Source organism: Mobula hypostoma, chromosome 9 (genome assembly GCF_963921235.1).
Source record: "Mobula hypostoma chromosome 9, sMobHyp1.1, whole genome shotgun sequence".
NCBI lineage: Eukaryota > Metazoa > Chordata > Chondrichthyes > Myliobatiformes > Myliobatidae > Mobula > Mobula hypostoma.
In genome coordinates, this window is record NC_086105.1 from 77,321,378 (window position 1) to 77,333,676 (window position 12,299).

General features: G+C 44.7%; 1 protein-coding gene across 3 annotated transcripts in view; it reads right to left on the bottom strand.

Moving 5' to 3' along the window:
• tmem65 (transmembrane protein 65) overlaps positions 1-8,272 on the bottom strand; it is a 107,495-nt gene extending 99,223 nt beyond the window's left edge. Inside the window, exon 1 of one of the 3 annotated variants that reach the window (XM_063058507.1) lies at positions 6,331-8,272. In XM_063058507.1, coding sequence (XP_062914577.1) covers positions 6,331-6,622 — 292 coding nt within the window. In that variant the 5' untranslated portion in view covers positions 6,623-8,272. The remainder of the gene's footprint in view (positions 1-6,330) is intronic. The other 2 variants (XM_063058509.1, XM_063058508.1) reach the window with 2 other exon arrangements.
• Positions 8,273-12,299: the final 4,027 nt, after the last annotated feature.

Below are 12,299 nucleotides of genomic sequence, written 5' to 3' on the forward strand. Positions count from 1 at the left end.
TCGTCACCTGCCTAATACCTCCCTCTGGTGTACCTCCTCTTTCCTTTTTTCCTATGGTCCACTGCCATCTTTTAACATGTTTTCTTCTTCAGTTCTTTACCTCTTCCACCAATCACCTCAGCTTCTCATTCAACCCACTTATCTTCCCCTTACCTTCTCTCACCTATCACCTGTTAGTTTGTACACCTTCCCCTTCCACCGCCTTCTTATTCTGGTTTCTACCCCCCACCCCACCCCATCCTTTCCAGTCCTGATGAGGAGTCCAAGCCCGATATATCAACTGTTTATTCCTCTCCATAGATGCTGCCTGACCTGCTGAGTTCCTCCAGCATTTTATATGTTGCTCAGAATTTCCAGCATCTGCCGAATCCCATAGGTTTATGATTTACAACCTCCATCAGTGTCCTGATGTAGAATTTATGGAGACACTGGTCAACATCCTGGTTCTTCATGCTCTGAATTCTATCACTCCAATGTTAGCTAAACGATGATAGTCTGAACAGGAAATCTCAAGGTTGTCTCACTTCTCTCTTCTGCTACACTAAAAATGCAAAATCCTGTAAACTTATCAAAGACTGCTGAAAAAACATTAACACCAACTGCAGATTTAAAGATCTGTTTAAATATTGATGCAGATACGAGATCTGTGTGATGGGACAATGAAGTTCCACACAGCGATACCCATACAGAGAAGAAACCACTTCCTTCAGGGGAAAAGTAGGGGATAAATTAAATGAACAGCTGCCTTATCTAGCCACTTTAAGAACGATTCTTAACAGGCCTTTGAAATGTGTGTACCTCAATGCAAGAAGCATCAGGAACAAAGGTGATGAACTGACAGCTTGGATACATACATGGAATTATGATGTAGTGGCCATTTAAGAGACTTGGCTGGCACCAGGGCAGGAATGCATTCTCAATATTCCTGGATTTCAGTGCTTTAAAAGGGATAGAGAGGGCAGAAAAAGGGGAGGAGCGGTGGCATTACTGGTCAGGGATACTATTACAGCTACAGAAAGGGTGGGTAATGTAGCAGGATCCTCTTTTGAGTCAGTATGGCTGGAAGTCAGGAACAGGAAGGGAGCAGTTACTCTATTGGGGTTATTCTATAGGCCCCCGATAGCAGCAGAGATACAGAGGAGCAGATTGGGAGGCAGATTTTGGAAAGGTGCAAAAATAACAAGGTTGTTATCATGGGTGACTTTAACTTCCCTAATATTGATTGGCACCTGATTAGTTCCAAGGGTTTAGATGGGGCAGAGTTTGTTAAGTGTGTCCAGGACGGATTCCTGTCACAGTATGTGGACAGGCCGACTAGGGGGAATGCCATACTAGATCCAGTACTAGGTAATGAACCGGGTCAGGTCACAGATCTCTCAGTGGGTGAGCATCCGGGGAACGGTGACCACCGCTCCCTGGCCTTTAGCATTATCATGGAAAAGGATAGAATCAAAGAGGACAGGAAAATTTTTAATTGGGGAAGGGCAAATTATGAGGCTATAAGGCTAGAACTTGCGGGTGTGAATTGGGATGATGTTTTTGCAGGGAAATGTACTAAGGACATGTGGTCGATGTTTAGAGATCTCTTGCAGGATGTTAGGGATAAATTTGTCCCAGTGAGGAAGATAAAGAATGGTAGGGTGAAGTGGGTGACAAGTGAGGTGGAAAATCTAGTCAGGTGGAAGAAGGCAGCATACATGAGGTTTAGGAAGCAGGGATCAGATGGGTCTACTGAGGAATATAGGGAAGCAAGAAAGGAGCTTAAGAAGGGGCTGAGAAGACCGAGAAGACCAAGAAGGGGCATGAGAAGGCCTTGGCGAGTAGGGTAAAGGAAAACCCCAAGGCATTCTTCAATTATGTGAAGAACAAAAGGATGACGGGAGTGAAGGTAGGACCGATTAGAGATAAAGGTGGGAAGATGCGCCTGGAGGCTGTGAAAGTGAGCGAGGTCCTCAATGAATACTTCTCTTCGGTATTCACCAATGAGAGGGAACTTGATAATGGTGAGGACAATGTGAGTGAGGCTGATGTTCTGGAGCATGTTGATATTAAGGGAGAGGAGGTGTTGGAGTTGTTAAAATACATTAGGACGGATAAGTCCCCGGGGCCTGACGGAATATTCCCCAGGCTGCTCCATGAGGCGAGGGAAGAGATTGCTGAGCCTCTGGCTAGGATCTTTATGTCCTCATTGTCCACGGGAATGGTACTGGAGGATTGGAGGGAGGCAAATGTTGTCCCCTTGTTCAAAAAAGGTAGTAGGGATAGTCCGGGTAATTACAGACCAGTGAGCCTTACATCTGTGGTGGGAAAGCTGCTGGAAAAGATTCTTAGAGATAGGATCTATGGGCATTTTAGAGAATCATGGTCTGATCAGGGACAGTCAGCATGGCTTTGTGAAGGGCAGATCGTGTCTAACAAGCCTGATAGAGTTCTTTGAGGAGGTGACCAGGCATATAGATGAGGGTGGTGCAGTGGATGTGATCGATATGGATTTTAGTAAGGCATTTGACAAGGATCCACACGGTAGGCTTATTCAGAAAGTCAGAAGGCATGGGATCCAGGGAAGTTTGGCCAGGTGGATTCAGAATTGGCTTGCCTGCAGAAGGCAGAGGGTCGTGGTGGAGGGAGTACATTCAGATTGGAGGGTTGTGACTAGTGGTGTCCCACAGGATCTGTTCTGGGACCTCTACTTTCTGTGATTTTTATTAACGACCTGGATGTTGGGGTAGAAGGGTGGGTTAGCAAGTTTGCAGACGACACAAAGGTTGGTGGTGTTGTAGATAGTGTAGAGGATTGTCAAAGATTGCAAACAGACATTGATGGGATGCAGAAGTGGGCTGAGAAGTGGCAGATGGAGTTCAACCCGGAGAAGTGTGAGGTGGTACACTTTGAAAGGACAAACTCCAAGGCAGAGTACAAAATAAATGGCAGGATACTTGGTAATGTGGAGGAGCAGAGGGATCTGGGGGGTACATGTCCACAGATCCCTGAAAGTTGTCTCACAGGTGGATAGGGTAGTTAAGAAAACTTATGGGGTGTTAGTTTTCATAAGTCCAGGGACAGAGTTTAAGAGTCACGATGTAATGATGCGGCTCTATAAAACTCTGGTTAGGCCACACTTGGAGTACTGTGTCCAGTTCTGGTTGCCTCACTAGGAAGGATGTGGAAGCATTGGAAAGGGTGCAGAGGAGATTTGCATCCCAGAGTGCTTAAGGAAGTAGCCCAAGAAATAGTGGATGCATTAGTGATAATTTTTCAAAACTCGTTAGATTCTGGACTAGTTCCTGAGGATTGGAGGGTGGCTAATGTAACCCCACTTTTTAAAAAAGGAGGGAGAGAGAAACTGGGGAATTATAGGCCGGTTAGCCTAACGTCGGTGGTGGGGAAACTGCTGGAGTCAGTTATCAAGGATGTGATAACAGCACATTTGGAAAGCGGTGAAATGATTGGACAAAGTCAGCATGGATTTGTGAAAGGAAAATCATGTCTGACGAATCTCATAGAATTTTTTGAGGATGTAACTAGTAGAGTGGATAGGGGAGAACCAGTGGATGTGGTATATTTGGATTTTCAAAAGGCTTTTGACAAGGTCCCACATAGGAGATTAGTGTGCAAACTTAAAGCACACGGTATTGGGGGTATGGTATTGGTGTGGGTGGAGAATTGGTTAGCAGACAGGAAGCAAAGAGTGGGAATAAACGGGACCTTTTCAGAATGGCAGGCGGTGACTAGTGGGGTACCGCAAGGCTCAGTGCTGGGACCCCAGTTGTTTACAATATATATTAATGACTTGGATGAGGGAATTAAATGCAGCATCTCCAAGTTTGCGGATGACACGAAGCTGGGTGGCAGTGTTAGCAGTGAGGAGGATGCTAAGAGGATGCAGGGTGACTTGGATAGGTTGGGTGAGTGGGCAAACTCATGGCAGATGCAATTTAATGTGGATAAATGTGAAGTTATCCACTTTGGTGGCAAAAATAGGAAAACAGATTATTATCTGAATGGTGGCCGATTAGGAAAAGGGGAGGTGCAACGAGACCTGGGTGTCATTATACACCAGTCATTGAAAGTGGGCATGCAGGTACAGCAGGCGGTGAAAAAGGCGAACGGTATGCTGGCATTTATAGCGAGAGGATTCGAGTACAGGAGCAGGGAGGTACTACTGCAGTTGTACAAGGCCTTGGTGAGACCACACCTGGAGTATTGTGTGCAGTTTTGGTCCCCTAATCTGAGGAAAGACATCTTTGCCATAGAGGGAGTACAAAGAAGGTTCACCAGATTGATTCCTGGGATGGCAGGTCTTTCATATGAAGAAAGACTGGATGAACTGGGCTTGTACTCGTTGGAATTTAGAAGATTGAGGGGGGATCTGATTGAAACGTATAAGATCCTAAAGGGATTGGACAGGCTAGATGCGGGAAGATTGTTCCCGATGTTGGGGAGGTCCAGAACGAGGGGTCACAGTTTGAGGATAGAGGGGAAGCCTTTTAGGACCGAGATTAGGAAAAACTTCTTCACACAGAGAGTGGTGAATCTGTGGAATTCTCTGCCACAGCAAACTGTTGAGGCCAGTTCATTAGCTATGTTTAAAAGGAAGTTAGATATGGCCCTTGTGGCTACAGGGGTCAGGGGGTATGGAGGGAAGGCTGGGTTCTGAGTTGGATGATCAGCCATGATCATAATAAATGGCGGTGCAGGCTCGAAGGGCCGAATGGCCTACTCCTGCACCTATTTTCTATGTTTCTATTTACCAGGATGCTGCGTGGTTTAGAGAGTATGCATTATGATCAGAGATTAAGGGAGCTAGGGCTTTACTCTTTGTAGAGAAGGAGGAAGAGAGGAGACATGATAGAGGTGTACAAGATAATAAGAGGAATAGATGGAGTGGATAGCCAGCGCCTCTTCCCCAGGGCACCACTGCTCAATACAAAAGGACATGGCTTTAAGGTAAGGGGTGGGAAGTTTAAGGGGGATATTGGAGGAACGTTTTTTTATTCAGAGAGTGGTTAGTGCGTGGAATGCACTGCCTGAGTCAGTGGTCAAGGCAGATACACTAGTGAAGTTTAAGAAACTACTAGACAGGTATATGGAGGAATTTAAGGTAGGGGGTTATATGGGAGGCAGGGTTTGAGGGTCGGCACAACATTGTGGGCCAAAGGGCCTGTACTGTGCTGTACTGTTCTTTTGTCTATGTTCTATGTTCTATGTAAACAGGCCTCTGCGCTGCCACAGGCGTTTCCATGTGAAAAGCCCAAAGTTCAAGTTTATTATCATTCAACCACACGTGTGTACAGCTAAACAATACATCATCGGTCTTGGACCAATGTGCAGAACACTGTATATACAGTATAGTCACTCATAGTACATGCAAGGTGTAATAATCCTCCATCCACAAAAATTTCAGTATAAATACAAAGCGACAAAAGACAGATCTGTATAAGTTTATGCAGGTAATTTCTCAGCACCATCTATAATGAAGACAGTAAATTATCCCATTATACCTGATTCACGTTGTGGTTCAATGGTTTTGTTTAATTTCGTTGCCATTTAACAACCTTACAGCAAATGCGACCATGATCCTATCGCTTTACAAGGTCTACCTTTGCAAACGCAGGAAGAAAGATATAAACTATTCCTCACACTGCAAGGATAAGGTACAGATTTAACGTTAAATCTGCGCTGGCCGTTAGCTGTTAGTTTACAGCCGCTTCCCCGCCCTTCACATCCACTTCTTTTGCAAAGTGTACATGGAGTCACGGAGTGGAGAAGAGAAACGGGCCTTTCGGCCCATCACGACCATTTTAAACTGCGTACACTAATCCCATTTGTCCGCATTACATCTTCATCCTTCTATGCTATTGAATTCGAATCCACCACCACCTCCGGCAGCGAGCTGCAAATATCAACCTCACTTAAAGTTTCCTCAGATTCACGTTAAAATTCCTTTGTTTCAACTTAATCCGTGCTCATTTGATTTCGATACTCCTAATCCTGAGGAAAAGACTTCCCCAAATTTCATAATGTATTTTCCCCATCAGAATGACTAAGCTTTCATGTTTCCGTGCTTGGGCTCACATTTGGATAACTTCTCGAATACACCGTAACTTAACCGCTCTTTCAGCCGAACCACGTGTGCACCATTCTCAAGCTGTCCAAAAATAAACCCCCTCTCCGGCCTATAAACGACTCGGCCTTTCTCCAGTCACCGCCTGTCCCTCGCTGAGCTATCCGAGCGCTTAGCAACGATCCGGTTACAAAGCCTATTCGTGTACTTCCGCTCAACCCTCCTACCTACAGCATTGTCCTGCCCCTCATATGTTGCTCTCCTACCTTGTGCCGCAGCCATGGATTCGAACCTCTGGAGCTCCTGAAGAAGAGTTATCCTTTCCTTGGAGTGCAGGCTGTACACAAAGTCGCGGGCTCCTTGAGCCGTGTAGAGGGGCTCCACTGGCTCTTTGGACGAATAGGTGCCATATCCCTGCCGGTAAGGAGCCAGCTCGGCCATGCTCGACCGCGTGAGCAACGGATCAAGAGCGAGGGACCTGCAGCTTTTCGGTCTACTCGCTGAAGTCAGGCTGGAAAACAGAGCCCGGGACGGGCGCAGAACCCTCGTCAGCAGCATGGCGAAGGCAAAAAGAAAGCGACTGCAAAAAAAATGCCCTGCTTATTATAGAGCAATGGAAACAAGGGACAGACACAGCGATCGAGAGTCCTAACACTCATTCAAGACCCAGCTCCGCCCAGATGTATCATTGTCGGGGCCGGCCAACGCCGCGTTCCGATTTTAAACTCGAATCCAATGTCTGAAATTTCCAAATCAGCTGATACACAGCCTGGGACGAAGGGAGACTGCCGCTGACAGCTCCAAGAGGAGCAGCGCGCATGCTCCACCCACGCGCTGTCGGCGTTGTAGTCTAAATGAAGGAATTTCAACTGGACGGAGCGGTCTCGGAACGACAACTCCCGGCACCCTATGCGCCATCGCCCCAATTATGACGCTCTGCTACCAAACAGCTGGAGGAGCGGTGTGGAAATAGTGTGTCAGACAAAACTATTCAGGGCGTGTGGACCGCATTTTGACACCATGACTCCCATTCTTTAGGAAAACGCCCAGTTCACAACCCAAAAATAATGTAATTTCACTCTGCAAGAGTGCATTTGAATAAAATGCGGAACTTTTTGCTTTAGCTCTTTCACTTTGGTTCTTCGACAGTGATTTATTTTGTTCACGTTGCATACTGGGTTTGCTGAATAGGAGGAATGAAACAATTTAGTCTTTGGCACCTCATACTCACACTTTCTGCAATACCTTCAAGTTAGACATTTTTTACAAAAATATTTAAGAAATTTTCCTTACATATTGGAGGCTGACCTGTTAGATACTATTATGAATATGAACCCTTTGATTAAGGGTTCTATTGGAAGAATGTATAATTTATTATTACAATGGGATAAGCGTCCTTTATTTAAGATTAAACAGGATTGGGAAAAAGAACTTAATTTGATTTTTATGACGGAAGATTGGATGCGGATATTGAAGTTGGTTAACTCTTCAATTTGTGCTAGCCATTCATTGATTCAATTTAAAATTGTACATTGTTATCATTTGACAAAGGACAGACCTTCTAAAATCTTTTGTCATGTTGATAGTCATTGTGATAGATGTAAATCTGAGATAGCTACACTGACACATATGTTTTGGTCTTGTTCTATATTGGAACAGTTTTGGAAGTCGGTTTTTTCAACAATTTCTAAAGCACTTAAAATTAATTTACAACCTAATAAATTAACTGTGCTTTTTGGAATAATTCCTCAAAATATTCATGGTATTTCTGTGTCTGACCAACATGTTATTGCATTTGTTACATTGATAGCTAAGAGGGCCATTTTGTTGAAGTAGAAGGATACATCAGCTCACACTTTGTCACAATGGTTTTCTCAACTGATGCTATGTCTTAGTTTGGAGAAAATTAGAAGTCCAACCTTTGAACCTTTATTTGACTTTGAGAAAAGATGGGGCTCATTTGCTCATTATTATCATTTGAGTTAATTGATATAATTTTTCCATGATCTAATTGTAAATTTTTTAGTATATTTTCTTTTCTTGCTAGCGATTTGATGTTTATTTTTAGAAGCTTTTTGTATGACACATGACTCCGGGGTTGTACACCTAATGGGTTCTTTCTTTTTCTCTCATTTTTCTGCTTAGTAGGTTTTTTTTGTTATCACAAATTTTTTTTTCAATCTTTAAGATAATTTTTTTTGAGGCATTGTAAGTGTTGTTACTTCTATGTAGTCATGTTATTTTTCCTGTATAATATAACAATAAAAAGATTTGAAAAGAAAAAGAAAGTCTTTGGCACCGAACTAAAACACAAAATACTGAAACTATTCAACAAGTCAGGCAACGTCTATTGAGGGAAAAAGCATAATTAACACTTAAGCAACACACATCAAAGTTGCTGGTGAACACAGCAGGCCAGGCAGCATCTCTAGGAAGAGGTACAGTCGACATTTCGGGCCGAGACCCTTCGTCAGGACTAACTGAAAGAAGAGCTAGTAAGAGATTTGAAAGTGGGAGGGGGAGGGGGAGATAGGAGAAGTCAGGAGGGGGAGGGATGGAGCCAAGAGCTGGACAGTTGATTGGCAAAAGGGATATGAGAGGATCATGGGACAGGAGGCCTAGGAAGAAAGAAAAGGGGGAGGGGGGAAAACCCAGAGGATGGGCAAGGGGTATAGTGAGAGGGACAGAGGGAGAAAAAGGAGAGAGAGAAAAAGAAAAAGAATGTGTGTATATAAATAAGTAATGGATGGGGTACGAGGGGGAGGTGGGACATTAGCAGAACTTTGAGAAGTCAATGTCCATGCCATCAGGTTGGAGGCTACCCAGACGGAATATAAGGTGTTGTTCTTCCAACCTGAGTGTGGCTTCATCTTTACAGTAGAGGAGGCTGTGGATAGACATATCAGAATGGGAATGGGATGTGGAATTAAAATGTGTGGCCACTGGGAGATCCTGCTTTCTCTGGCGGACAGAGCGTAAGTGTTCAGCGAAACAACCTCCCAGTCTGCGTCGGGTCTCACCATTTGCGTTTTTATATTAACACTTAAGGTCTGCGACCCTTCATCAGAATAAACCTGTAGTTCAATTTTTATTATAGATATCTAGCATTAAACTTTTTGGTTTACTTGAATGCTTCTATCAGATGTAAACAAAAATAAAAAGATATCATGCTAGAAACATGCCATACATTCAAAGAAATAGCTGACAAAGTAAAACAAAGAAACTGGCAAAATAATCAGCTTGAAATATTAATCTGCATTTGTGTACATAGCAAGAATACGGAGGATGGGATAACACAGATATACTCCTAAAACCATGCGATTTGTGTCCCAGAGGAGAATTTGCAAGTAGTGCTACTCTCATGCACATAGCACCTCTGTACTTTTTGGTAATGCGTTTTGGCGAAGCTGTGAAGGAATCCAGCGTTCTCCTGTTTAATAATGAACTCAGATGGCAACAATTGGCTTGGTTTAATGTTACACGTTTTACCTTGGTTTCTCGGAAAATAATATACCAATATAAATGAATAAAAGAAAGTTAAAATAAGAAATAAGCTATTTGGCCTTTTGAGTCATATCTGTCATGCAACAAGATAATGGAACTCCTGTTCCAGAGACCATTGTGCTCGAAAATTCCAGGAGATCAGCTGTAACTGAGATACTCAAACCACTCCGTCTCGCACCAAAAATCATTCCACGGTCAAAGTCACTTAGATCACATTTTTTCCCCATTCTGATGTTTGTTCTGAACAACAACCAAACCACCTCCTCCTCCTCCTTCTCCTTCTCCTCCCCCTCCTCCTTCTCCTCCTCCTTCTCCTTCTCCTCCTCCTCCTTCTCCTCCTCCTCCTCCTCCTCCTCCTCCTTCTCCTTCTCCTTCTCCTTCTCCTTCCTGTTTAGACACATCTAGGCGTATTACTGCCCTCCGCAGGATGTATAATTATAGCACTTCAAGGAACTCAAATTCTCGAATATAACCTAGTCTCACGTATAAACTGAATAATCAACTCTTCAATAAGATGTTGATTCTCTTGATGGCCAAACAAGGATTTAATAGAAAACCAAAACACATTTAAGCCAGACAGCCTCTTGAACAACATGCTTCTTTCACTTTTATATCAATTACAGCTCAGCAAAACATGCTGGACTGTTTCTGGACTACCACAGTCACATAATCCAGTAAGATGTTTTCCTGTTATCTTTAAATAATAGTTTAGCCCACAGTGACCCAACCTAAGTCTTGTTAATTTCACCATATTTCTACCACTTAAAAGGTAACAGTCTGAGGCCTTTTTAATTAGTAGTGACTAGAAAAATAATGCCTGCACTTTAATTCATTTTTCCAATCCTCCTGCCACTTCTTCTCTATATCTTTTTTAATCCTACTTCTCAATTCTGCTCTTCTTAGGGGAACTCTAATTTCTACTTGCCTGCTCTGTAAGGAAGACTTTACAATGCCATCCACTATTTCATTTCCCTCCACCCCAGCACACCCAGGTATCCATGAAAATCTGACTGCACAACCTATCTTCCCTACTCTAACCAACACTAAGAGAATCTCAATAACTATGTTAGGACAAGCTTTTGATTTATTCCCTTTTATAGCCTCTAAGGCAGCAGCAGAATCCGAACAGATGATAACCCTACGTGGTGGAGAGTCTTCTATCCACCATAAGGCCCAGAGGATTGCTAATAATTCTGTTGCAAAGACAGAAACACCATCTGAAACCCGGTGACCAATCTTAACTCCAAGTTGAGACACATACATCCCAAATCCTGCCTTACTGCTCTCTGGATCCACTGAGTCATCAGTAAAAATCTTCAGATAAGATCCCCGTTTATTATTTAAATATTCATTTGTGATCAACGCGGTGTCATAGTCCGATCTGTGAAGTCCACATTCCGGTTTATGGTCCGGTCCATGGACTCAGGACTCTGGGTCTTCCAGCTGTCCCTCGTTTGGTTGAGTTAGTCATAGGCTCCTGATTCCCATCTTTGGGCTTGGAATATAAGTAGCCTTGGGGTTCAGTGTGGGCTGCTGGTTTGTCTGGTCAAGATTCCCTGGCAGCAACCTGCTGATGGAAGGCTAGTGAAACCATTTGTGATCTCTAGGCCTAGTTGGAGGACCACCACTTCATGAAGCCTTGTTGCCACTCGTTGGAGTAGTCTTTGCGGTATGGATTCAGCTGTTTCCTGAGCCAGCTGAGTGGCTGTCAGTCACTCCGAGCTAGGTAGGGATCTGGCTGTTTCCGCAGCCAGTGGAGGTTGCTGGCTGTAACTGTGACTCGGAGCAACCCTGAAGCAGAGATGGAACTGTCTGTCATTCTTTGGTGTTTATCTCTTCTTGTCCTTGCCTCTTTGGGGTAAGTCAGGCTGTTCTACTTTTGCCCTGCGGGGGGTCATGTCTTGTCTTGTCTTGTCCTCGCCTCTGTGGGGTAAGTCAGGCCATTTTGCCGTTGCCCTGTGGGGGGGGACATGTCTTGTCTTATCTTTGCCTCTGTTGGGTAAGTCTGGCCGTTCTGCCATTACCCAACAGGTGGACCTGTCCCACCTTGGTGTGGAGAGGTTGAGTCCTAGCTTGTCTAAGTATAAGTCCTGGCTCTGTGTCTATGTACTGTCCTGTCTCATGTTGGTGTCGTGTTAACGATGAGTCCCGGCTTTTCGAAGGACAAGTCCCAGCTCTGTGTTAATGTTCAGTTCCCAGTCGGTCTCTCAGCTCCAGCCTCCGAGTTATCAGCCTCTGCATTTCAAGCCTCAAGGATCCCGCAGCCAAGCTCCAAGAACCCAAGGCTCAAGGATCCCGCAGCCAAGCTCCAAGAACCCAGGCCTCAAGGATCCCGCAGCCAAGCTCCAAGAACCCAAGGCTCAAGGATCCCGCAGCCAAGCTCCAAGAACCCAAGGCTCAAGGATCCCGCAGCCAAGCTCCAAGAACCCAAGGCTCAAGGATCCCGCAGCCAAGCTCCAAGAACTCAAGCCTGAAGTCCCCAGCCTCAAGTCTCAAGAGCAAAGACCCCAGCCTGTCTCCAAGCTCAGGCCTCTAGACCCCAGCCACGTCCTGTCCTGAAGCCATGTCATATCCTTGCCTGGTTCTGGGGTCCAAGCCTGAGGCAAGACCCAGATTCTGGGTCCTTGTCCAGTGTTGGGCTCAGAGTCGAAGCCTTGTCTCCTAGACCATGGTTTCTAGTCCTGGTCCCGCTTTCCCTAGCCCAAGTCTGCATTCTTGTCCCTGCTCCTTG